The 26,929-nt window shown below is 38.7% G+C and overlaps 1 protein-coding gene across 1 annotated transcript in view; it reads left to right on the top strand.

Annotated features, from left to right (window-relative positions):
• SDAD1 (SDA1 domain containing 1) overlaps positions 1-21,223 on the top strand; it is a 37,801-nt gene extending 16,578 nt beyond the window's left edge. The window contains exons 12-22 of the mRNA XM_058547278.1: positions 2,000-2,057; positions 3,175-3,233; positions 10,334-10,410; positions 11,706-11,803; positions 12,163-12,239; positions 12,845-12,974; positions 14,899-14,993; positions 15,129-15,319; positions 15,427-15,511; positions 16,363-16,524; positions 20,334-21,223. Coding sequence (XP_058403261.1) covers positions 2,000-2,057; positions 3,175-3,233; positions 10,334-10,410; positions 11,706-11,803; positions 12,163-12,239; positions 12,845-12,974; positions 14,899-14,993; positions 15,129-15,319; positions 15,427-15,511; positions 16,363-16,524; positions 20,334-20,381 — 1,080 coding nt within the window. The 3' untranslated portion in view covers positions 20,382-21,223. The remainder of the gene's footprint in view (positions 1-1,999; positions 2,058-3,174; positions 3,234-10,333; positions 10,411-11,705; positions 11,804-12,162; positions 12,240-12,844; positions 12,975-14,898; positions 14,994-15,128; positions 15,320-15,426; positions 15,512-16,362; positions 16,525-20,333) is intronic.
• Positions 21,224-26,929: the final 5,706 nt, after the last annotated feature.

The raw sequence follows: 26,929 nt of genomic DNA, 5'->3' as shown, positions 1-26,929 counted from the left end.
CTCTTGGTGAACGTTAGAAGTGGATTATTCTTGGTAAAAGGGAGGTACTAGGAAGAGCAGTGCTGGGGGCAAATGGTTTTGGGGGCAAAACCATTTAAACCCATACAATTTACAGAATAAATTCTTTCACTCTGGAAAAAATCTCTTTCTATCACTTTGTTTTCTTATCAATAAGTATGGATGTTATATTATACATATATTTAGTTTATGGGCAGATTATTTTGTGTTCTTTCTACTTTATTTTTTTTTCAATTTTGTTTCACATACACATTTTTCTGAGCCAACATAACCCACATATTTTTATTGACTATTAATTACATTTCACAGTTTGTTTATCCCTTCATAGCTTTCCTGACTTCCAGACCACTCTAGTGCGAGATTGTCATGTTTGCAAAACTGCATTCTCTGCTCATTTATTTTATATTAAATTAGATTGCAAGAGCTCATTGGTGTATATATATTGTGTATACATATGGAAACTTCACACAGAGTAACTAAGTAACAGAGTAACTAAGTTACTCTTAGACTAACTGCCATTGTAGAAAAGGAGAGATTCCCCAAAATTTAGGCCATAAAGAAATGACCATTGAGGTTGTTCCCTATCATTTTGTTCTTGTGATTGGTGCTGCTCTGAACATCATTGAATGTATTGCTTTATTCAGAAAGTTTTTTTTAATAAAACAAGAAAAGTAAAACGGGCTTGTTTATTGAAAATCAAATAGTATAGACATATACCAAGTTAACAATGAAAGGACACATGAGTGAAAGCACTTGTTCCCTTTCTCTAAGAAAAACTTGATAACATTTTAGTGAATACCTTGCTTTTTTCTCTGTGGGCTGCAGTCCTAAGATAGGATTACCAGGTCAAATCTTGTTACATTTGTGTGTTAATTTTATGTCAGACCTGGATTTGAGCTTGTTAGGAAAGGAAAAATGATTTGTGATTTAAGCATGGTTTGATGGAAATGATACTGGAGTTTCACCACTGAGTATAATTGAACATCCATATTTACATTGAGCCCAAGGCTCCCCTGTTACTTCTCTAGCCCTGGTTTTGCTTTGTGGCTAAAATAGCAAAAAATTAATTTATTCTTACATGATAAACTTTGAAAAAGACCAGTCCATCTCCAAATTTCTCTTCTCGAAGTTACAGATTATCGTTGTTTTAATAACTGGACCCTTGTCACTTTTATCAAGGTAGACTCCAGAACACGTGTTAATGTTTTCTTTCTAAAATATGGAGCTCAGAGTAGTTCCTCCAGTGTGGTTTGACTGGTATCCAATAATAGAATTGTGGGGTTTTTGGTGATCAAATTCCTAGGTCCTATTCAGATTTGAATTACTATTTTGTTCCTTGCTTTGGAGCCTTAATATCAATGCTCTTTATTGTAATCCTCTTTATCTTTGAAGACTAAAAAATTAGTTCTGCAGCCACACCAATTTTAAAAATAGAAGAATATTACATTTTGGTTGCCTTTCCCCCTTGGTTTATTCTGCATACACTTTCTTCTTTCTTGGCATAAGGAGGATAGCAGCATAGCCTTCCTTTCCTTGGTTAATATAGCACATTTGGGGCTGGCCTGGTGGCATAGTGGTTAAGTTCATGCACTCTGCTTCGGCGGTGGCCCAGGGTGTGCAGGTTCAGATCCCAGGTGTGGACCTATGCACTGCTTCTCAAGCCATGTTGTGGCAGGCATCCCACATACCAAGTAGAGGAAGATTGGTGCGGATGTTAGCTCAAGGCCAATCTTCCTCACCGAAAAGAGGAGTGTTGGCAACAGATGTTAGCTCAGGGCTAATCTTCCTCACCAAAAAATAAATAAATAAATAAACAGCACATTGAATCATCCTGGGGCATGAATGCTTGTTGAGAAAAAAATAAAAGTAAAAAATGATTCCCAATTAGTTGAGTTTGGTGATATAATTACATTATGGAGATATGAAACTCTACAGCTTCAGTTATATAAATATTAAAGTCAGTGCATTCTTCTTTCCACAGCTTTTTCTCTTCAACTTTTATCCGTTTGTGCAAAGATTTCTGCAGCCCCACCAAAGAGGTAAGCCTCCCACTTGTCATGTTTCTTTGATGGCTTTGAGGTTAGAATAACCATCCAAAGTCTTTTGTTCTGGAATTATTAAAGACCAAGTTAGGAGTGAAGTGTGTTCTGCATCAAAGAAGGGGAGAGAAACCCTTATATTTTCTTTCCAGCGTCTGCCGTGGGTTAATTGTTCTGCTCATCAACTTTAAGAAGCAATTATTTTTGGGAAAAACAAAAAACAAAAATTGGTTTCTCAAAGCAGATCTTTTTGTAATACCGTAAATACTCATGTAGAAAATTCTGTAAAAGAAGTTTGATCTTTTAGTAACTTTGTAATAGATATTAGGATTTCATCTTGCTGCTTTCATTGTCCTCATGTGTATTATCAATTAAAAACAACATAAAAGCACGAAATAAGAGATAGTTGTTTTTCCCCTTTGACCCTGAACCGTGGTAGGAAGGAAGGGAACATGTATTGAACATCTAACATGAGCCAAGTACTGTGCTGAATGCTTTACATACATCATCTCCTCTAATCCTCACTTCAATCCTGCGAAGTGTAGGAAGAAAGAAAGAAAGACAAGACAAGACCAGAGTCACTCAGCAAATAAATGACAAATTAGAATTCACCTCACTTCTTTCTTTTGCCAAAGGCCTTTTTCTTTGTATATACTGCCCCTTTGAAGGGAGAGTGTGTGCATTTTTGTATGTTTGTATTTATTCATTTATTTAGTAATTGTTATGCTGGACACTGCGTTAGACACCAAGAATTCTGTGGTGAACGTAAAGCAAAGTCCTTACATTCCAGAGGGAGATCTAGACAGTGTTGTATGTAATATGACTAGGTAAAGATAAGGATTGTGAAGAAAAAGGAAGCAGAGTAAGGATAATAGAGAGTGCTGGGGCGGGTTCTATTTTAGATTATGTGGTCAGGAAAGACGTTTTGATAAGGCGGCAATTGAGCAGGGACCTGAAGGAAGTGAGGGGTGAGCCATACAGATATCTGGGAGTTGGGTGTTCCAGGTGGAGTAAGCAGCAATAGCATTAAGGCCAGCATGTGCTTGCTTGTGTGCTGTAGTCCTAAGAGGCAGAGTGATAAACTGACTGTGACCTTTCTAATCTCTTATGTTTTTAGAAGTAACAAAGATCCTTCTTTTTGCTGCACAAGCATCTCATCACTTAGTACCCCCAGAGGTGAGAACTCTCAAACCTTACTTCTGTCTGGATCTAATGCATGCATAAAAGTGCCAGTGTTAAATATATCATGGTGACTTTTCCCACAGAGGTTACTGTCCGTCCTCCCTCCCTTTTTTTTTTTTTTTTGATAAAGTGAGCAAAAGAGACACAAACTCTTTTTTTTTTTCCTTTTTTTTTTGGTAACATTATTTTTGTGTGTGTGTGAAATTTTTGCTGTACATTATTGTTTATCAGTCACCATGTAAGTGCATCCCTCCACCCCTCGTGCCCACCCCCCATCCCCATCCCCCTAGCCCCTGGTAACCACCAAACAGTTCTATCTGTGTGTGTGCTGCTTTATCTTCCACATATGAGTGAAATCATGCCCTGTTTGTCTTTCTCTTTCTGGCTTATTTCACTTAACATAATACCCTCCAGGTCCATCCATGTTGTTGCAAATGGGAAGACTTTTGTCTTTCTTTATGGCTGAGTAGTATTCCGTGGTATATATATACCACATCTTCTTTATCCAGTCATCAGTGGGGGACACTTGGGTTGCTTCCGTGTCTTGGCTATAGTGAATAATGCTGCGATGAACATAGGGGTGCATAAGCCTCTTTGGATTGTTGAGTTCAGGTTCGTTGGGTAGATACCCAGTAGTGGGATAGCTGGATCATAAGGTATTTCTATTTTTAATTTTTTGAGGAATCTCCATACTGTTTTCCATAGAGGCTGCACCAGTTTGCATTCCTACCAGCAGTGGATTAGGGTTCCTGTTTCTCCACAGCCTCTCCAGCATTTGTTGCTTTTTGTCTTGGTGATTATAGCCATTCTAACGGGTGTAAGGTGATATCTTAGTGTGGTTTTGATTTGCATTTCCCTGATGACTAGTGATGTTGAACATCTTTTCATGTACCTATTGGCCATCTGTATATCTTCTTTGGAGAAGTGTCTGGTCATTTCCTCTGCCCATTTTTTTGATTGGGTTGTTTGTTTTTTTGTTATTCAGTTGTGTGAGTTCTTTATATATTATGGAGATTAATCCCTTGTCAGCTATACGGTTTGCGAATATTTTTTCCCAGCTGGTGGGTTCCCTATTCATTTTGATCCTGGTTTCATTTACCTTGTAGAAGCTCTTTAATCTGATGAAGTCCCACTTGTTTATTTTTTCTTTTGTTTCCCTTGTCTGAGTAGACATGGAATTCAATAAGATCCCTTTATGGCTGATGGCGAGTAGTGTACTACCTATATTTTCCTCCAGGAGTTTTATAGTTTCAGGTCTCACCTTCAGGTCTTTGATCCATTTTGAGTTAATTTTTGTGTGTGGCAAAAGAAGGTGGTCTACTTTCATTCTTTTGCAAGTGGCTGTCCAGTTTTCCCAGCACCATTTATTGAAGAGACTTTCCTTTCTCCATTGTATGTCCTTAGCTCCTTTGTCAAAGATTAGCTGCCCATAGATATGAGGTTTTATTTCTGGACTTTCAATTCTGTTCCATCGATCTGTGTGTCTGTTTTTGTACCACTACCATGCTGTTTTAATTACTATCGCTTTGTAGTACGTTTTGAAGTCGGGGATTGTGATGCCTCCAGCCTTGTTCTTCTTTTTCAGGATTGCTTTAGCTATACGGGGTCTTTTGTTGCCCCATATGAATGTTAGTATTCTTTGTTCTATTTCTGTGAAGAATGTCCTTGGGATTCTGATTGGGATTGCATTGAATCTGTAGATTGCTTTAGGTAGTATGGGCATTTTAACTATGTTTATTCTTCCAATCCAAGTGCATGGAATATTTTTCCATTTCTTTATGTCATCATTGATTTTGCTCAATAATGTCTTATAGTTTTCATTGTATAGGTCTTTCACTTCCTTGGTTAAATTTACTCCTAGATATTTTATTCTTTTTGTTGCAATTGTAAATGGAATTGTCTTCTTGAGTTCTCTTTCTGTTAGTTTGTCGTTGGTATATAGGAATGCAACTGATTTCTGTAAGTTGATTTTGTACCCTGCCACTTGGGTGTGGTTGTTGATTATTTCTAATAATTTTCCAATGGATTCTTTTTTTTTTTTTTTTTTTGTGAGGAAGATCAGCCCTGAGCTAACATCCATGCTAATCCTCCTCTTTTTTGCTGAGGAAGACCGGCTCTGAGCTAACATCTATTGCCAATCCTCCTCCTTTTTTTCCCCAAAGCCCCAGTAGATAGCTGTATGTCATAGTTGTACATCCTTCCAGTTGTTGTACATGGGACGCGGCCTCAGCATGGCCGGAGAAGCGGTGTGTCAGTGCGCACCCGGGATCCGAACCCCAGGCCGCCAGTAGCGGAGCGCATGCACTCAACTGCTAAGCCACGTGGCCGGCCCTTCCAATGGATTCTTTAGGGTTTTCTATATATAAGATCATGTCATCTGCAAACAGTGAGAGTTTCACTTCTTTGTTGCCTATTTGGATTCTTTTTGTTCCTTTTTCTTGCCTAATTGCTCTGGCCAGAACCTCCAGTACTGTGTTGAATAAGAGTGGTGAGAGTGGGCACCCTTGTCTTGTCCCTGTTTTCACAGGGATGGCTTTCAGTTTTTCCCCATTGAGTATGATGTTGGCTGTGGGTTTGTCATATATGGCCTTTATTACGTTAAGGTGCTTTCCTTCTATACCCATTTTGTTGAGAGTTTTTGTCATAAATGGATCTTGGATCTTGTCAAAAGCCTTCTCTGTATCTATTGAGATGATCATATGGTTTTTATTCCTCGTTTTGTTAATGTGGTATATTACATTGATTGATTTGCGGATGTTGAACCATCCCTGTGTCCCTGGTATAAATCCCACTTGGTGTATGATCTTTTTAATGTATTGCTGTATTTGGTTTGCCAATGTTTTGTTGACGATTTTTGCATCTATGTTCATCAGGGATATTGGTCTGTAGTTTTCCTTCTTAGTATTATCTTTGCCTGGCTTTGGTATCAGGGTGATGTTGACCTTGTAGAATGTGTTGGGAAGTGTTCCATCTTCCTCTATTTTTTTGAATAGTTTGAGAAGGATAGGTATTAAGTCTGCTTTGAATCTTTGGTAAAATTCTCCAGAGAAGCCATCTGGTCCTGAACTTTTATTTTGGGGGAGGTTTTTGATTACTGTTTCAATCTCTTTACTTGTGACTGGTCTATTCAGGTTCTCTATTTCTTCTTGATTCAGTTTTGGGAGGGTGTATGAGTCTAGGAATTTATCCATTTCTTCTAGATTATCCAATTTGTTGGTATACACTTTTTCATAGTATTCTCTTATAATCTTTTGTATTTCTGTGGTGTCTGTTGTAATTTCTCCTTTTTCCTTTCTAATTTTGTTTATTTGAGCCTTCTCTCTTTTTTTCTTGGTGAGTCTGGCTAAGGGTTTGTCAATTTTGTTTATCTTCTCAAAGAACCAGCTCTTTGTTTCATTGATCCTTTGTACTGTTTTTTTAATTTCAATTTCATTTATCTCTGCTCTGATTTTTATTATTTCCCTCCTTCTGCTGACTTTAGGCTTTGTTTGTTCTTCCTTTTCTAATTCTGTTAGGTGTAGTTTGAGGTTGCTTATTTGGGCTTTTTCTTGTTTGTTAAGGTGGGCCTGTACTGCTATGAGTTTCCCTCTCAGGACCGCTTTTGCTGCATCACATGTGAGTTGGTACAGTGTATTTTCATTTTCATATGTCTCCAGATATGCTTTGATTTCTCCTTTAATTTCATCAATGATCCATTGGTGGTTTAGTAGCATGTTGTTGAGTCTCCACAGCTTTGTCACTTTCCCGGTTTTTTCCTTGTAGTTGATTTCTAACTTCATGGCATTATGGTCTGAAACGATGCTTGTTATAATTTCAATCTTCTTAAATTTATATAAGCATGCCTTGTTTCCCAACATATGGTCTATTCTTGAGAATGTTCCGTGCGTGCTTGAGAAGAATGTGTAATCTGCTGTGTTTGGATGGAGTGCTCTGTATATGTCTATTAAGTCCATCTCATCTAGTTTTTCATTTAGATCCATTATTTCCTTATTTATTTTCTGTCTGGATGATCTGTCCATTGATGAGAGTAGGGTGTTAAGATCCCCTACTATTATTGTGTTGTTGTTAATATCTCCTTTTAGGTTTGTTAATAGTTGCTTTATGTACCTTGGTGCTCCTGTATTGGGTGCGTATATATTTAAAAGTGATATGTCTTCTTAGTGGAGTGTCCCTTTTATCATTATATAATGCCCCTCTTTGTCTCTCATTACCTGTTTTATCTTGAAGTCAACTTTGTCTGATATAAGTATGGCAACCCCTGCTGTCTTTTGTTTGCCATTAGCTTGGAGTATTGTCTTCCATCCTTTCACTCTGAGCCTGTGTTTGTCTTTAGAGCTATGGATGCAGTATATCGTTGGGTCTTATTTTTTAATCCATCCCACCACTCTGTGTCTTTTTGAGTGGAGAGTTCAGTCCATTTACATTTAGGGTAATTTTGATATATGGGGGCTTGTTGTTGTTATTTTATCACTCTTTTTCCTGTTCTTTTGCATTTCTTTTGTTTCTCGTCCCAGGTGTTTCGGACTACCAATGCAGTTTCGTAGTTCTATATGGGAGTTCTCTTAGTTTTCTCTTTCTTTATCGTGTGTGATTCTGTTTTGATTATTGGATTAGTGGTTACCATGAGGTTTGTATAAAAAATCTCATGGATGTGATAGTCCATTTTTTGATGGCCTCTTATTCTCTTAGACTAAGTTGATTCGATCCCTTTTCTCTTCCCCTTCTAAGTTATTGTTGTCACATCTTATTCCTTCTTGTTTTGTGAGTTCGTGTTTAACATGATGAAGTTATATTTATGCTTGGTGCTTGCCTTCCCTTGATCTTTGGTTTTATAATTAAGTGTTTGCTAATCTATTTTGATAGAGGACTGCAATTTTTCTGGTTTTGCTGACCTATTTTCCTCCCTGTTCAAAACTTTGAATCCCTTTTCTCTTTTTTTCCTCAGGGATGAGGGCCTTCTTGAGCACTTCTTGGAGTGGGGGTCCAATGGCAATTAACTCCCTTAGCTTTTGTTTATCTGGGATAGTTATTATTTCTCCATCATATCTGAAGGATATTTTTGCTGGATAGAGTATTCTTGGCTGAAAGTTTTTGTCCTTTAGAATTTTGAATATATCGTTCCACTGTCTCCTAGCCTGTAAAGTTTCTGTCGAGAAATCGGCTGAGAGCCTGATAGGAAATCCTTTGTATGTTATTTATTTTTTTTTGTCTAGCTGCCCTTAATATTTTTTCTTTGTCATTGACTTTTGCCAGCCTTACTACTATATGCCTTGGAGAGGGTCTTTTCGTGTTGATATATTTAGGAGATCTATTAATTTCATTTACTGATATTTCCAGCTCCTTCCCCAGGAAGTTCTCAGATATTATTTCTTTGAACAAGTTCTCTGCTCCTTTTTCCCTCTCTTTGCCCTCTGGAATACCTGTAATCCTTATGTTGGATTTCCTAGTTGAGTCAGATATCTCTCGGAGAGTTTCTTCATTTTTTTTTAGTCTTAGTTCTCTTTCCTCCTCCATCTGGAGCACTTCTGCATTGCTGTCCTCAATATTGCTAATTCTTTCCTCCATATTGTCAGGCTTCCAGATTTGTCTTTATCTCCTCTATTGTGTTTTTCATCTCTAAGATTTCTGATTGGTTTTTTTTTATAGTTTCAATCTCTTTTGTGAAGAAACTCCTGATTTCACTGAATTGTCTGTCTGTATTTTCTTGTATTTCTTTAATCTTTTTTATGATGGCTGTTTTGAATTCTCTGTCGTTAAGGTTATACATTTCTGTGCTTTCTGGGTTGACTTCTGGGTGCTTGTCATTTTCCTTTTAGTCTGGAGATTTAATGTATTTTTGCACGATGCCTGTTGGTGTTGGCTTACCTTTCCTCATAGTGAAAGTATGTGGTCGCAGTTTCCTCTTGCTGCCACTGGGTGGGGGTCAAGGGCTGTGTATTCTGGCCCGCCTCAATCTGTGGGCACTCTTGTCGGCCCCTGGCTGATATGTGGTGTGGCTGAGTGGAGACTGCTGGGGGGAAGTGTGGAAACAGCCGGTGCTGGAGCGCAGCTAGGCCAAAGCAGCTGGGGCTCGGGTGCAGGTGGGTTGAATCAGCTGCAGCTGAAGTGCAGCTGGGCCAAAGAAGCTGGAACTGGAGTGCGCTGGCCCGAAGAAGGAAGAGCTGGAGCGCAGCTGGGCCAAAGAAGCTGGAACTGGAGTGTGCTGGGCCGAAGAAGGGAGAGCTGGAGCGCTGCTGCACCAAAGAAGCCCAAACTGGAGTGCACTGGTCCAAAGAAGCTGGAACTGGAGTGTGCCGGGCCAGAGAAGCTGGAACTGGAGTGTGCTGGGCCGAAAAAGGAGGAACTGGAGTACCACTGGGCCAAAGAAGCTGGAACTGGAGGGCGGTGGGCTGAAGTTGCTGGTGCCAAGTCAGCTGGAGCCTGCGCACAGGTCGAGCTGAAGCAGCTCCTTCCACTTACTCTGGAGTTGCTAGCACCTCAGTCCTTGGGTGTACAGCTGCCTGGGTGCCTCAGATGTCCCCTGTGTTGTGTGAATAGCTTCTGTTGGAATATGAATGTCCTTTTTGTTGTGTCTTAGAGGGGGAGACTTCAGTGGGAGAAGCTCACTCTGCCATGATGAAAGACACTAAATCTTAAAGAGATATCCACCGAAGTTCAGTTACAGAAACTGAAGAAAATTTACTATAGAAAGTAGTTTGTTTTGGACAAGTTGTAGATTTTGTTTAATTGCCAGATTTTATGATGGAGAGGTCGAGAATATTAGTAAATTTATAGTGATTATTTTTCAAAGCTGATAATTCCCTTTCTTTGATTAAAATAGTATTGGATTATCCTGAGTCAAAGCAATTTTTTTAATCTATATTGAAAAATAAAGGAGAGCAAAATTTAATCTGAGAGTAGTCAAGAAGAAGACTGAAACCCACAGTGAAATATTTTTATCTCTGTCTTCCTCAATCGTGATTGCTTCCAACTTCCAAACCGAAAGTGGAGGGCTGTTTTTCCATTGTCAATAATATTGTCCCTTCATCCTCAAGTGTTTGAGTAGGTACAAACATTTTACCAGTACTCATCTCTTTTCTTTTATTTCCATTCAGATCATTCAGTCATTGCTCATGACTGTGGCCAACAATTTTGTTACCGACAAGAACTCTGGGGAAGTCATGACAGTAGGGTATGTAGAATGTGGCTGGAGGCAGTGAATATGTTTTTAATGTACCAGGTTTGCTTTATATTACCAAGATATAAGATTTCAGCTGGCAAGGTGGCCTCTAGAAAAGCAGTTTTTTGTTTTTTTTTGTTTTTGAGGAAGATTGGCCCAGAGCTAACATCTGTGTCCAGTCTTCCTCCTTTTTTCCCTTTTTCTCCTCAAAGCCCCGGTAGATAGTTGTGTGGCATAGTTGTACATCCTTCCAGTTGCTCTATGTGGGATGCTGCCTCAGCATGGCTTGAAGAGTGGTGCATAGGTCCCCACCAGGGATCCGAACTGGCAAATCCCGGGCTGCCAACAGGAGCCCACAAACTTAACCACTACACCCCTGGGCCGGCCCTGAAAAGCAGTTTAAAATATACTTCTGTCTTCTCAGTAGGCTTAGTATTTTTATTTTATTGGTCAGAATTTTGAGGAGGGAGCTGGAGAAAAGATATTTCTCCTTCTAATGAACACTTTGTTTTTTTATTAGCTTAACTCTTTCAAATGAATGATTGTTTGGCAATCTAATTGTTTTTCTCCTATCTCCTACCCTGAATTCATATCTTCCCCTGGAACAAATGATTTGTTATTGAGTTACTCTTTAATCCCAGTGGCCCTTTTGATTAATTCAAAAATACTTTTTTTTATAATTTTATTTATTTCTTTTTTCCGCAAAGCCCCAGTAGATAGTTGTATGTCATAGCTGCACATCCTTCTAGTTGCTGTACGTGGGACGCGGCCTCAGCATGGCCAGAGAAGTGGTGCGTCGGTGGGTGCCTGGGATCCGAACCCCGGGCTGCCAGCAGCAGAGCGCGCACACTTAACCACTAAGCCACGGGGCCCAAAAATACTTAATAAGTGTGAGCACTGGTTTAAGGATTGTCTAATCTGTCCTGCTATGCTGAATAGATGCTTTTTTATCTCCTTTGGAAAATATTGCTGGTGTAACAGCCCTAGAGACCTTTAACTTTTCTTATTTGACCTTGTACTGTTTCCCCCTTAGAGTTGGGAAAGAAATGCTGCCATGATTTACTTTACAGAGAAGACATTGTTCCTTACTCCACTAGTAGAGGAAATTGCTATAAACTGTCTAGAATAAAAGCCCTTTAAGCCTATTTTATTCCCACCTTCACGTTCTCTACTATGCTGCAGTTTTAGAGACCTAACCCCTATAAACCCAACTTATATTCCTTTTGATGTAGTCTTTTTAGGAAACTTTGGGTTGAATCACATGAAATTGCTCTTTTGGTTTTCTTAATTCATTTTTCCTTTTCTAGAATCAATGCTATAAAAGAGATAACAGCTCGATGTCCTCTAGCCATGACTGAAGAACTTCTCCAAGATCTGGCTCAGTATAAAACCCACAAAGATAAGAGTAAGTTGTTATTCTTGGTAGACCAAAACGTATAGAGTGACTCATTATTTTTTTTGATGAGAAAGATTGGCCCTGATCTAACACCTATTGCCAAAATCTTCCTCTTTTTGCTTGAGGAAGAGTGGCCCTGAGCTAACATCTGGCCCATCTTCCTCTATTTTGTATGTGGGATGCCTCTGCAGTATGGCTTGATGAGTGGTGTAGGTCCATGCCTGGGATTTGAACCTGCAAATCCAGGCCCCTGAAGCAGAGCATGCTGAACTTAACCACTATGCTGCTGGGCTGGCCGTAGAGTGACTCATTTTTACCTCAATAGACTCTTTGCTCTGAAGTTTCTTATTAAAGGTGTTATTTTACAGATGTGATGATGTCTGCTAGAACTTTGATTCAGCTCTTCCGAACACTGAATCCTCAGATGTTGCAGAAGAAATTCCGGGTAGGTGAAGCATACGTATGTTGATCTAAAGGTATGGTCTCAGAAGGTGAGAGTAACTTTCTAGAGTTTGAGTTTTAGTATTTGTGGTGCTTCCATTATGACTGTTGGTGGTACACGTAGTTTTATTCTTTAAGCTCAGAATACAATTGATTGAATACCATTGCCTTAAATATTTTATAGTTGGTACACGCTCTTTGGTGATGGCTGAGTCTTATAGACCTAGTAGGTAGGCTGTTTCAAGTCATTAGCTGATGCCAGTATTGAACAGGCTATTCCCCAGGCCGGATACCACCTCTTTTGAGTTAGGAGGGAAGAGAGATGTATGTAACAGAAAGAGAGATGGTGATCTCAAGACTTAAGAGTCAGAACAATTATTCTCTAGTAACTGCCAGTTTCCTGATCTGGATCAGAAGAAAGCAAGAAAATAGTGGGCAGAGTTCTGGCTGGGGGATTTACTTTGACCCAAGACATAAGTGAACTGTTTTTGTCATTTATTTCCATTTTTTGTGATTTTTCCCTTCTAAATTCATAATCCTAGAGAATCCTTTTCATGAATAATATTTTGCGACATAAGCACCTTATTAAAACAGTTTCCTTTCCTTTAGGGTAAACCTACAGAGGCCTCCATAGAAGCAAGAGTGCAAGAATATGGAGAATTAGATGCTAAAGATTACATTCCAGGAGCAGAAATTTTGGAAGTTGAAAAAGAAGAGGAGAATGCTGAAAACGATGAAGGTTCATTTTATTTCACCATTATTCAGGACAAAAATCACTCCTATATCTGTATTGACCTTGAAATCTTTATGCTGTTTGAATGTTCATTCAGCAGATATTTACTGAGCAACGACTACATGCCAAGCACTGTTACAAGCGTTGCGGGGTCAAACGGGCATGGTTTCTGTTCTTGGGGAACTTAAATTCTAGTGTAGGAGATGCCTTTTCATGTCCTTCCAAGTGGGCTGCCTCTTATCAAGGCCTGCTGTTTGGCACTTGGGAAAGATAATGGTTTTTGTTGCCTAGACAAAATGATGAGGATTAGTCCTTAGCAATCCTCCAAAGTCTCTTGTTGAAGGAGAATGCTTGTTGAACTTGTTGAAAAATGCTTGAGGAACTCCATTCTGATTTCCAGGGTTAGCATTTATTGCATTGGTTGCTAGGGTCCTGTCTTCTTCCTGTTCATTCATTCATTATTTCAACAAAGCTTTCTTTTTTTTGAAGCAATGGTTCTTTTTTCTTTTTTTTATTTATTTATTTATTTATTTTTCCCCTAAAGCCCCAGTAGATAGTTGTATGTCATAGTTGCACATCCTTCTAGTTGCTGTATGTGGGACGCGGCCTCAGAATGGCCGGAGAAGCGGTGCGTCGGTGTGTGCCCGGGATCTGAACCTGGGCCGCCAGCAGTGGAGCGCGTGCACTTAACCACTAAGCCACGGGGCCGGCCCATCAACAAAGCTTTCTTAAGCGTTAGCTATGAGCTGACCACTGTCAAAGTAAAGATGAATGATATCATTCCTGCCTTTGAGGACCTTTCATAAATAGCTAATAAAGCATTAACAGAATTTATGATTGGAGTGGGGCATAAGGGCAGGAGAGGTCAGGTCCACCTCAGAGGTTCAGAAAGGCTTCAAGGAGATGTTGGCCCATGAGCTGTATCTTGAATGTTGAGTGAGGAATGGTAGAATAATGGAGACTTTCCAGGCAAACTATGAGCAAAATCCTGAAGGATTTAGGATACGTTTTGAATGTAGGATACAGAGTGAGGCATAGCAAGATATGAGACTAGGGATAGAGTTGGGGCCTTACTATGAGTGGTTGTGTGTATACCATACCAAAGAGCTGGGACACTGTCATAGAACATGGGGAACCACTGAAAGATTGCAAGTCTCTGATTTTGAAAGCTTACTGTGGTGGCTCCATTAGGACCTCTAATACCTCTTTATTGAGGTGTCTACAAGGTTCTTTCACATCCAAAATCTTCTACCTCCGTTCTCTGAATGACTTATTTCTAACTAGTTTTCTCAAACATGTATCAATATGCTAAGACAAGTTAGATATTTGCTATATGGCCAAGATAAAAGTACAAGTACAGTTTTTTTTAATTGGTGTCATAGTAGTTTATAACATCGTGAAATTTCAGTTGTACATAATTATTTGTCAGTCACCGTATGTATGTGCCCCTTTACCCCTTATGCCTGCCCCCCAACCCCCTTCCCCTCTGGTAACCACTAATCTATTCTCTTTGTCCATGTATTTGCATACAATTGCAGTTTTGACAGATGCATTGGTTTGGTAGAAAGAACGTGGGCTCTAGAGTCAGACATGCGTTTCATGATTTCAGTGTAAGCTGCATTTCTGGCAGTGGCTTGGGGCAGGTTACTTGACTTTGAGAACCTGTTCCTCTTCTGCCGAGTCATGAGGGTTAGAGGAAGTGATTGTAAAGTTTTGGCTCGTGATAGATACTTGGTCAGTGCTTATTCCCCATTCCTTAAATTAATTTAAGTGTTAAGCTTATTTAACAATAACTGTTGCTCAATTCTTGGTCACTAGAGCATCTGTTTGAGATTCATTACCGAACTTTTCTTTTGCTTGATTTACCTCAGCTTACTGTGAGTACTCAGCATAAAGTGGTAGTACTAACAGCATGCTTTTTTTCACACAGAGGGGTGGGAAAGTACCAGTCTCAGTGAGGAGGCAGATGCTGATGGTGAGTGGGTTGACGTGCACCACTCTTCTGATGAAGAACAGCAAGAAATTGTAAGTCTTAAAATTTCCTTTTACATGTGCATCACTCTGATGGTTATTAATACTTAATTTATGCTGGACCTTATTGGGGGATTAAGCTCCCACTTGAGCTAGTAGCCATTTAAACCTTTATCGTGTGCTTTCAAGTCCAGGAAGCTGAACAGCATGCCCATGGAGGAGCGGAAAGCCAAAGCTGCAGCCATCAGCACTAGCCGAGTTTTAACTCAAGAAGACTTCCAGAAAATCCGCATGGCCCAGATGAGGAAAGAACTCGATGCTGCCCCCGGGAAAGCCCAAAAGAGGAAATACATTGAAATAGACAGTGATGAGGAGCCCAGGTAAAGTGGCACATCCACCAGGTCTTCAGTCAGCTCACATGGTAATGAAAGTATTAGGGGAAAGAATTCCACCCTTGTTTCATATTATATTTTTTCCTTCACCCTAGGGGCGAGTTACTTTCTCTTCGGGACATTGAACGCCTTCATAAAAAGCCAAAGTCTGACAAGGAGACAAGACTAGCAACTGCAATGGTGAGTGAGGAACATGGTTCTCTAGTTCTTTGAACAGAAAGTAAATAAAATGAAATATGCCCCAGAACTTGGATAGCCACAGAAGGGCAGTATTTTATTTTGATGTTTTAAATAAAGGTATAATTAACGTAGAATAAAATGCACAGATAATAGGTGTTCAGTTAGATGAGTTTTAATAACTAGATAACCATGTAACCACCATCCGAAACAAGATATATAGAACACAGCACTAGGACATGTTCTATGTCAAGGAAGCTCAGTACATTTATCAAAGCTATTAGAAAAGCAAGGGAATGTTTACAGTCACTGATGAAAGCCTCTGGCAAGTGCTGTGGCTGTTTGTGATTGCACATTTCCAACTGCCTACATTTCCAACTTCCTTTTCTATACCTTTACTTGTTTTAAGTACCATCCCATACTGGCTTAACATCACTGTCTGCATTTCATTTGTACTGAAACCTGTTTAGATAAGTTTAAAAACCCATGTTCTTTCTCCTCCACCCCTTTGCATGTACTATACCTACTTCCTGGAATGCTCCACTCTTCTCCTCCTCCTCCCTGCTTTCATCCTGCACAAAACAGCTCAGGGGTCCCCCTTTCTAGGAACCTCCTCTGACCTCACCAACCTGAATTATGACCTTTTCTTCCACTGAGCTCCCTTGCCCCATTGCAATACATCATGGTCATTTCTCCTCTGGACTGAGTCGCTGGGGAGCGAGGTCTGTGTTCCATCCATCGTTGTGTCCTTTGCATTCAGTAGAGCTCCTGGCACAGAGGAAACGTGTATGTTGATTAGATAACTCCTGAAGGGTGTTGTTTAAGAAGAAATATCAATCTTTTTGTGCTGATAGGCTGGAAAGATAGACCGAAAAGAATTTGTGAGGAAGAAAACCAAAATGAATCCATTTTCCAGTTCCACAAATAAAGAGAAGAAAAAACAGAAGAACTTTATGATGATGCGGTATAGCCATAATGTCCGGTCAAAAAATAAGCGTTCCTTCCGAGAAAAGCAGGTGAGTTCAACTTGGCTGAACTTGGCTGAAGCTTGGCTGGCTAGAATAGTATTGTCATTCTGAGAATTCTTTTTTTTGGCGAGGAAGATTGGCCCTGAGCTAACATCTGTTGCCAGTCCTCCTCTTTTTTTGAGGAAGATTGTACCTGAGCTAACATCTGTGGCAGTCTTCCTCTACTTTGCATATGGGACACCGCCACAGTGTCCTGTGGCTTGATGAGCAGTGTGTAGGTCCATGCCCAAGATCCGAACCCGCAAATCCCAGGCTGCCGAAGTGGAGCGTGCGAACTTAACCACTACGCCACCTGGCTGGCCCCTAAGAATTCTTTACCTTTGAAGTGGAGTTGTGCCTTCTAAAGACCCTGTATTATGTGTGTTTTAGGATTAATGTGGAGCATTATTAGAGAGCATGGAGAGATGGAAAGTGGTCAGGATATGTAAATCCTAGACCTGGCTTGGTTGAGATTCAGCAGTACGACCACAGGGGAGTCCATTTTTCTCCTCTATAAATACAGGAGTGCAAACTAGGTGATCTCTGTCATCCATTCCTATGCTAAAGTGCTTTGACATTGCATCTTTGAAATATAATATCAAAATTACCCGAATAACAATTTTTTAGTGCTTATTACAATGCCTGCTACTTTTTTCCAAAAAGCAATAATTATGTGTGGCACTATCTCAGAAACAGTTTCAGGAAGCACTGCAAACTAAGCAGTTCTGTTGTTGGCCTGATCCTTCCTGTATGTGCCCTTTTGCAAAGACTTTATGTTTACAGGCCTTTGGGATTTCTTTTTATCCATTTTCCGTCTTTGATAGGTAGTCCTGTGTTGCTCTGTTGCCTTACTTATTTCAGTAATTCATTATAGTAGAACAAATTTACATTTTTATATTTTCCTCTACTGATAGTGTACCAGAGTGTATCTAAATGTATTCTGAAGAATCTCTAGGAAGTCAGATCAGGGTAAAGTAGTCCCACATTCTGAACCAGTGTTCCCAAATTGCTGGCCAAGATGAGCCTGCCAGGCCTGACTGTAACGGCCGGCTCTCCAGACAGTGCTCTGTCTGTGTGGGAACCAAGTGAGTCCGTGTTAACTGAAGTAAGGTACCATTTAAAGTCTACCTATCTGTTTATTTAATCTTTCTAGTTCTGTACTGTGTTCAACAACATTATGTAAATAATAAAGTGACAGCATTTTGAATAGAAATCGTTGAAATTGAGATGAAAGGAAAAGTGCCATTTAAAATTTTAAATACTCTGCATTTTGCCAATTCAATTTAAATTCATAGTTGAATTGATTAAATGCGTTAGTTTATCCTTCACCAGCCCTTTATAAGATTTTCTGGTTGAGGAAATAGTAATCACCCAGTTGGCAGGCCTTGCTTTATGATGAGGTTTTGGAACCTTGCAAGAGTGGTCCCCCACTCCCTACTTCTGTCTTTTTAGCATGCCTGTTTTGGCATGATAGAGAAGCCTTGCTTTGTTTCTTGTCAGCACCTCTTGAGTCATAAAACATCTCTCTCAGAGATTAAAGAATTTTTTATTTAAGAGTAAATTAAGAGTTCATTGGACATATGCACTTTTGGTTCAAGAATGCTTTTTCATTATTCTCCAATTTTCTTGCCTTTTGGAATATGAAATTAATCAGAATTGCTAGATGTTTTCTTGCCCTGTATTTTCTTCGAGGTCTGTTCATTATAAAACTTGACCCTAGGTTCCTGATTTTATCTGTTTTCTCCTTCACTCTAGACCAGCACTGCCCAGTAGAAATATAATGTGAACTACTTATATAATTTTAAAATAAAAAAGTAAAAAGAGAGAGGTGAAATTAATTTTAGTAATATATTTTCTTTAACCCAGTATATCCAAAATAGTATCATTTCAACATGTAATCAATATAAAAATTATTAGACACTTTACATTTTTATTTTTGAACTAATTGAAATCCAGTGTGTATGTTTTAGACCTGCAGCACATCTCAGTTTGGGCTTGCCACGTTTCAAATGCGCAGCAGCCACATGTAGCTCTTGGCTACTGTATTAGACGTTGAACTATAGAGTGTCCCCAAAAAGAAGTGAGACTAGAAAAGGAAGGGAAAGCCCATGATAGAGAATGAGAGGAGGATCTTGCGGTGAAGCCTTTAAAAAGATGAAGGAAAGGAGAGGGACTATACCTGTTTTCTTATGTTCCACTGGTGGCATTTGAAGGGGGAAGGGAACTGAGACATATGTCTGAGAGTAGTCTGTGTTTTGTTACAAAGTTTAATGAGTGGAATTAAATCCATGTAACCCTGTAGGTTATAACATTATTAGCTAACATACAGTTCTTACCATGTGGCTTATTTATTCTAGAGCTTTCCATTTTTTAACTCATTTAATCAATATATGACAAGATGAGCAGGTACTGTGATTAAACCTATTTTACGGGAGAAAATAGGACATAGATGAATCTGAGAAATACCTCCTTAGCCATGCAAATTAGATTAAAATGAATTTGTTAATTTTTTTCTACTTTAAGTATCCCAGCTTTTCTGCCTGTCTGCAAAGACATATCAAGACCCAGATATGAGCTATAGGCAAGGAGTCAATAACTTAAAATCATAGTATCCAAAAAGTTTGAACATTTAGATGTAGAGCCAGGCAACTTCCACTCTAGAAAATGCTTTAACAAAGCGAAAATATTAGCACGTATCTTATGAAAATTCAAAAGCTAGAGATCTTTAAAAGTTTCTAGGAATCAAAGAGTGGTGCTTGGGAATTACTAGAATAGTATCCATCACACACTTAAGATGTATACATTGACCCTGGTTATTTTTTTTTTTAATTTGGTTTATTCTTTATTATCTTTTATTTAATATTCTGTTTATTTTCTTTTGAGAGCTGTAAAACTGTATAAGGGCTTTCATAGTTTCCATTTAAACATTGGTTCCGCAGTCTTCTTTTTCTCTAGATCTTAAATTCTTCATCTTCAAATTTAGGAACCCGGCTCCTATGGTTAGAGGACTAGGGGGATTACAGCCTGGAACCAATCCAAGTAGAATATATAATTCACTGCTTTCATTTCATCTTACATATATCCAACACAAAATAAATAAACAACTTTCAAATTAGCCCATATTAACTAGAATAAATATTTTTGTCTTAAGCCACAATTGTCAAGGTTTTGATTTAATTTCTTCATATTTGAGCCATCATAAAGGATAAGTGTTAGCATTTACTTATTGTAAAATTTTCTTAGTTCATTTATGGTATTAAACAAACCCATTTGAAAATCTGCAAACAAGGAAACATTTTTCTGTGTTCCAAATTGTATATTATAGAGTTATCTTAAGTCTGCACAAATGCTGAATGCTATTTATAAATTTTTAAATGGTCCATATATGCCATATTTGATGGAGTATATGTGATCTTGGAAAAAGTGATTGTGAAGAAAAATCTGTTTTCCTGTTGGCTTTAATTTAGATGATGTGCCCTACTCACAACTCTAAAATATTAAGAGCTGTCTAGATCAGAGAAGTACCATGCCTGGAGACAGACGATGCTCCAGTCTCTGCATTTAGCATCTGTTCGTGTTTTGAGCTTTTGTCCCATGACATGGGAACAGCAGTCAAGAGATTTGGCTATTTTCCCAGCAGTGAGGAGGCCCAAGTCTAGATACAGATTTGATCTGTTATAGAGTATTTCACTATTTGTAGTTTTTCAGGATGATTTATTGACTTAGTGATTCCATTTTGGTACACTTCCATATAATCAAATTACTATAATGAGGTACCCAAGAGTTACCATGTTTAGATATTTTTTCTTATCTTCCAGCTGGCACTACGAGATGCACTTTTAAAAAAGAGAAAAAGAATGAAGTAACCTCCAAGCAAGTTTTCCATTCCAAAGAGAAAGCTAAATTTGTGTCATTATTTTGAAAATTACTAAATCAAGAATGTTTGTTAACATTAAAAAGTCCAGAAGCACTGTTTTGTGAAAAATACAGTAAACTTGGTAGCAATTTGATGTTTTTTATTTTGGGTAATGGTGGGAATGTTTGAAATGTAAACAGTAGTGGTGTTATAAAATCATTTTCATTTAGCGTTTATGCAAAAAAAAATTGTTGTGTGCCTACTAGTTGTCACTGTAGATATAAAAATGAATGAGCCATAACCCTTCACTCAAGACATTCACAGCCTATTTGGGGGATGGGGGAGCAAGTGTGTACATGTGTATTTATAATGCAGTGTAAATAGTTCTCCAGTAGAAATAGGTTCATATTTCTGTGGGGTCTCTGAGGCCTTACAGACTAACTCTGCAGAAGATGGGAGTTACATATTCTCTAAAAACTAAATGGGACAATGTTACAAGAGTAAGAGGTTCTTACTTGTAAATAGGCTTACCTGCTGAAAACAGGTCCCTGCTGTACAGATTTTGGGTAGACAGATTAGCTCTTTTAGTCCATCCAAAAGATTTAAATATTTTTTTGAATGATTTAAATATTTTTTTGAATGCCAGGTACAGGCTTTTTGGTTAAGACCTCGCTTTTTAAATTGCCTTAAGTGTAAAGAGTAATCTTGAAGTGTCTTTAGTCCATTTGGGCTGCCCACTCTAACACAAAGGAAAAAGAAATCAGATTGGTTTCCTCAGCCTTCCTTCACCCTGAAATCTTTTCAGCCCACTGTTTGCCTGGTCTCAATAAACGGTTTCTAATGTCAACTAGGTACTCTTGTGTGTGTTGAGTGGTGCATGTTGGTGTGTTGGTGTCCCTTCCCTAGGCATGCTTGAGTAGATTTCAGGGGACCTGAGAGCCATGGTCCGTCTCTCTGTTTGCAGGTTGTTGCATTTGGAGGTAGTTTGGTGCCTTTTGCCTCAGATTTCTTAGATGATACTGTGGTAGATGAGAAAATTGCTTTGTCTTACTTTAAATTAGAGTGAAAGGCAATTTTCTGTCCACTCAGAATTAGAAAACAGCTTCCAAAACCACTATTCTTGTTCCTTTTCCAGTATCTTCTGTTCACTTTCGGAATTCAACTTCGGTTTTATTTGAATGAAACTTCATGACTTTCTCTAAGATGCTCATGGTCACTGGGGATTAGTTGTGAAAACCTTGAGGTTTAATGATTTTGTGTGTGTGTGTGTGCGGAAATCAGCCCTGAGCTAACATCCATGCCAATCCTCCTCTTTTTGCTGAGGAAGACTGGCCCTGGACTGACATCTGTGCCTCTCTTCCTCCACTTTATATGGGACGCTGCCATAGCATGGCCTGACAAGCGGCGCATTGGTGAGCACCCTGGATCTGAACCCGGGCCGCCAGCAGCAGAGCGCGTGCACTTAACCGCTATGCCATGGGGCCGGCCCCGAGGTTTAATGATTAAATTGCACTGGCCTAGTGAGGGGAGCTCTCAGTCAACCCCAGCAACTTCAGTGTTTCACAGGGAGTGTCTGATGCACATTTGAATGTTTCAGACCTGAAACTGCTCTCTTTTCTTTCTGCATTTTTGAACTGGGTGTCTCCTCATGGGTCTAGCTTCAGAGAGAGGTAAATAAAACTCAAAATGGCATGGCAGCTGTGGACCACAGCTTTGCTGAGTGAATTGTGATGGAGCCTGGAAGTTTCATCCTTCCCCTAGACTTTCCCACCCCACTTAGATGCCAAGAGGCCAAAGTCCGATCTGTGTTCTGACTCCTATTCTTCTACTCTGACTTCACTCTCCTTTTAAGTGAGGTTTATATGCAAGATAGAAAAATATCTGGCTTAAAAAGGTTCAGTCTTAACTCTGTTTTATTTCTTTAATCCCATAGTATCTTATCTCTGTCTGATTCCTTTTCTTATGTTATAAATCTTCTCTTGAGAATATTTTCTGTTTTACTCTAAATTTGAAGATCAGATCCTCACAAGGTTGGATGCTGCCAGCAAAGGCAGAGTGATCTTTCAGGGTAAGTTTTACCTTGAAGGAGTCACCAGGGTCTAAGCTTTATCTTTTCAGTTTCAAATTTTTGTCAGCACTGAGAATGGATCCAGTTCAGGGATGAACTCATATTGTCCAAGATCATAATATATATAAAATGATGTGTAAATCTGGAATGCTGACATATTATGTGTAGTCATGCACCACATAATGATATTTTGGTCAGTGACAGGCAGCATATATGACGGTGGTCCCATACGGTTAGTACCATATAGCTTAGGTGTGTAATAGACTATACCATCTAGATTTGTGTAAGTATACTCTATGATGTTTGCACAACGACAGAATTGCCTAACAACACATTTCTCAGAATGTGTCCCCGTTGTTAAGTGACTGTACGTGATCTTAGCAAGTTTCATTAGAAAATAAGCTCCACAAAAGGCAGAGTCTGTGCTCTGCTGTATCTCCAGTGCTAGTCAGTGCCCAGTATGTGGATACTCAGCAAATATTTATAGACATGGTTTAATCCCTGTCGCTTTTCTCTCTGTAAATACAATACCACCTGCCTCATTGATTGTTTTGAGAATTTTGAGAGCCAGTGTTTATGAGCACTAAGCATGATATTTGCTACAAAGTAAGCATTCAGTAAATCATCAAAGATTAGGTATCAGTAAGTTTTTCTTTTATCTTTTGCTTCATTTACTTGAAATGATATAACAGTTACAGTTTCTGCAAATATTTCTTTTACTCCTCATCCATTTGGGGGGGAACTAGTTTGAAATACGAAAATGTATATTGAATGCTCACTGTGCGCAAAGCTCACTGCTAGATGCTGTGTGGGTTGCAAACACAATGTTCGTACCATATAGAAACTTTGAATCCAATGAAGGAAATAGACTTACCAAATGACTGTATTACACAAGGCCGCTTATAGAGCTATGATGAAAGGCCCGGCATAGGGCTGAGGCACCCTGAAGAAGGGGCACTTCAGCTTGCAGGAGGTGAAATGCCTATTTGGTAAATGATACTATGATGGAAATATATTTCTGAATCATAAAAGACAGTTATGGTTTAAAAGTTGGTATAGTTTTTTTAATGTTACGGTTAGTATAAATTTTGTTTTCATTACTTCATATTCTAATTCTTTGAAAATTTATGATCTATATAGAGTGTTGCATGGCAATGCTATTAACTAGAATGTTTAAACAATCCGAATATTTTGTTCTTCAAACTATTTTAGATAAACACATATTTAAACTGCGTTCTCCCAAGTGATAATACAGTTCTACCAAGTGACATCCTTTCATTGTATAAAAATAAAACTAAAAGTTAACTATTGCTTACATAGTTTTAGAATGTACTGTTTGAGATTTTAAAAAGTTCTTGAAAATGAATAGGAAAGTAAGACACTGACATGGAGCTTTTTCTCTTTCTTCTCTTTTCTTTCCTAGTATAGTTTTTGGTCTGTACTTGTTTAAAAATGCAAGCAAGAACAGAGAACACAGCTCATTCTGTACTATTTAAATACCATATATTTGTAGAGGGTACTCCTAATGTAGTGATCTTATTTCCTTCTGCAAATTCTGCTTTCATTGTTTTATCAATCTGATCTCAGTATGGAAATGGTTAAACTATGATTTATCCACACAATAGAATATTATGCAGCCATTAAAATGTTTACAAGAGGAAATGGTTATTAGTAATGAAAAGAAAAAATACAAAAGTATTTATAGTATAATCCAGTTATACATGTAAGAAAATGGGGAATAATGAAAGCCCAAGAGGAAATATGCCAAATATTAAACATGGTTCTTTGGTGTTGGGATCATGTGTGAGGTTTTTTTTATCCTTTTTCCTTTACTTTCTGAATGTTTTACAGTGTACATGTTTTACTTGCATCATTGTATAAGAAACTGAATAACTATCTGAGGCTGGGGAATAACAGTACCTTAGGACTCACTGTTGTGAATTTTGTTTTAAATCAGAAGGGGACTGCACCTTAAACCAAGGCAAAGATTGATTTGAAAATTCTCCAGAGGAGTTATAGTCTTTCTTTCTTTCTTTGTGGTAAGGAAGATTGGCCCTGAGTTAACATCTGTTGCCAATCATCCTCTCTTTGCTTGAGGAATATTGTACCTGACCTAACATCTGTGCCTGTCTTCCTCTGTTTTTTTTTTTTTTTATATGTGGGATGCCCCCACAGCATGGCGTGATGAGTGGTGTGTAGGTCTGTACCTCGAATCTGAACCCGCTAACCCTGGGCCACCGAAGCAGAGCGCACAAACTTAACCATTACGCTGCTGGCCAGCCCCTCGCCTTCTTCATTACTCTCTTCCACTAGTTTGCTGATGAGGTGCTAGAGTCATCCTTAGTTTGGGACCCTCTGACTCTAGCCAGCAATACCCAATGTTAGCAAAAGTGCTGTTAGTACAATTCTTAGGGAAAATAATTTGTAGTATGTACCAAGAGCCTAGAAAATAGTCATAACCTTTGACTCAAACCCACTTCTGAGAATCTAGTCAAAGAAAATGGTCCAAAATATGGCAGGAGATGTCTTTGGGGCTGTTCTGCTGCAAGTAACAGAATATACATCTAAAAATAGTCTAACCAAATTGGAGTCTCTCATAAAATATCTGGAGGGAGATAGTTGCTGGCCTGAGTTCAGCTGCTCAGTGATGCCGTCAGGATCCAGGGCTTCTTTTCTGCTTTGTCATTCTTAGTGGGCTGAAGCCAGGCTCTAGATTCAAATGCTGACTCGGACACAGCTGTATGACCACATGCAAGTTACTCAACAATTCTGTGCCACTGTCTCCTCGTCTGTAAAATGGAGAAAATGATAATAGCTGTATAGACATTTCTTTTGTGTTTATGGCAACAAGAAGGGGCATTGCCACTTCTCTCCCTTTTACTGGGAAAACAAAAAGCTTTTGCAGGATTCCTGCGACAGCCTTCCCTTTGGTCTCAACCAGAACTGAGTTACTTAGCCATGCTACCAACAAGGGAAGCCAAGAAAGCAGAAAATAGGATTGTTGACCTCTCAGTTTAGATGGATCATAACCAACCCAACAGAACTGGCTTCTGTTAACAAGGAAGAGAGGGAAATGGATTTTGGATAGGCAAGTAGCAATGTCTGTTACAAGCTATCTGTAGGGAAATGTTCATTGCAACATATAGTGGCAAAAATAGTGCAAGAAAATGTCTAAAATATGAGAATAAACTTGGTATATAGTTATTAGATGGAATATTCAACTATTAAACAATCACTTTGATAAAAAAGTTAAAGAAAAAGTATAAACACTATAGTAATGTGAAAAAATATTTTCAAAAGCAAAGTATAAAATGATTTTAAGACAAACATTTTTCACATTTTTAATTGATGAAATTGGGACGTCTTAAAATTTTTGCAGCCAAATGACAGTCCTGACATAGTTGTCATTGCCTTCACATTCATGAACTTGGTCTAAAAATCTTAAGTTGACATCTGCTAAGATCAAGCAAGGACCAGCATCAAAACTTGCAGAATGGGAGCCAGTAGCTTGTAAGAAAATTCCAGAAAAAAATAGTGGAACATTTTTCTGAAATTTTCAACTTTTTATTGATGTATAATATATACATAAAGTACAAGTACCATAAACTGTACTTAAGCTCAATGAATTTTCACCAGTTGAATACATCCCTGTTATCAGCATCCAGACCAAGAGACAGAACATTACCAACACCTTGGAAGCCTCTTTTATGAGTGGAGAACTCAAGAAATGCTGCATCACCAAGGTTCTTAATGGCAGAGAGAGTGATGTGTGGGAAAACATGGACATCTATGATGCCAAGTCAAGCAGGGTGATTCAGAAGAGTCTAATTTTGAATGCAAAGAAGCTTATGCAATACCTTAACCAATTTATTTCACTTTTTAAAACATGAACAAGAGTAGATAAGTGATTTTTAAATATCTCTGACAAAAAACTTGAGAGCTCTTTCAATATGTATACATTTTAAAATTCTAGTAAGAAAGCATTGTGTTGTAGTTTAAATGTCAGCAAGTTTTTCTTTTTTTTTAATTTTTTCTTTTTTTATTTTTTTGTGAGGAAGATCAGCCCTGAGCTAACATCCATGCTAATCCTACTCTTTTTTTTTTTGCTGAGGAAGACCGGCTCTGAGCTAACATCTATTGCCAATCCTCCTCCTTTTTTTTTTTTTCCCCAAAGCCCCAGTAGATAGTTGTATGTCATAGTTGCACATCCTTCTAGTTGCTGTATGTGGGACGCAGCCTCAGCATGGCCGGAGAAGCAGTGCATCGGTGCGTGCCCGGGATCCGAACCCGGGCTGCCAGTAGCGGAGCGCACGCACTTAACCGCTAAGCCACTGGGCCGGCCCACAGCAAGTTTTTCTTTAAGATGCATAAAATAATGGTGCTTCCTATAACTGACAATTTTATAAATATAATATGCATATGAAAATAGTTGCTGGGTTTGTGTGGTGGGAATAGAGCTGACTGGGTTTTCTTTTTCTGTATATATTAAG

The sequence above is a fragment of the Diceros bicornis genome, chromosome 8 (assembly GCF_020826845.1).
Source record: "Diceros bicornis minor isolate mBicDic1 chromosome 8, mDicBic1.mat.cur, whole genome shotgun sequence".
Classification (NCBI taxonomy): domain Eukaryota; kingdom Metazoa; phylum Chordata; class Mammalia; order Perissodactyla; family Rhinocerotidae; genus Diceros; species Diceros bicornis.
Note: the sequence above shows the minus strand (reverse complement) of the source record. Positions and strands in the feature narration are given on the sequence as shown.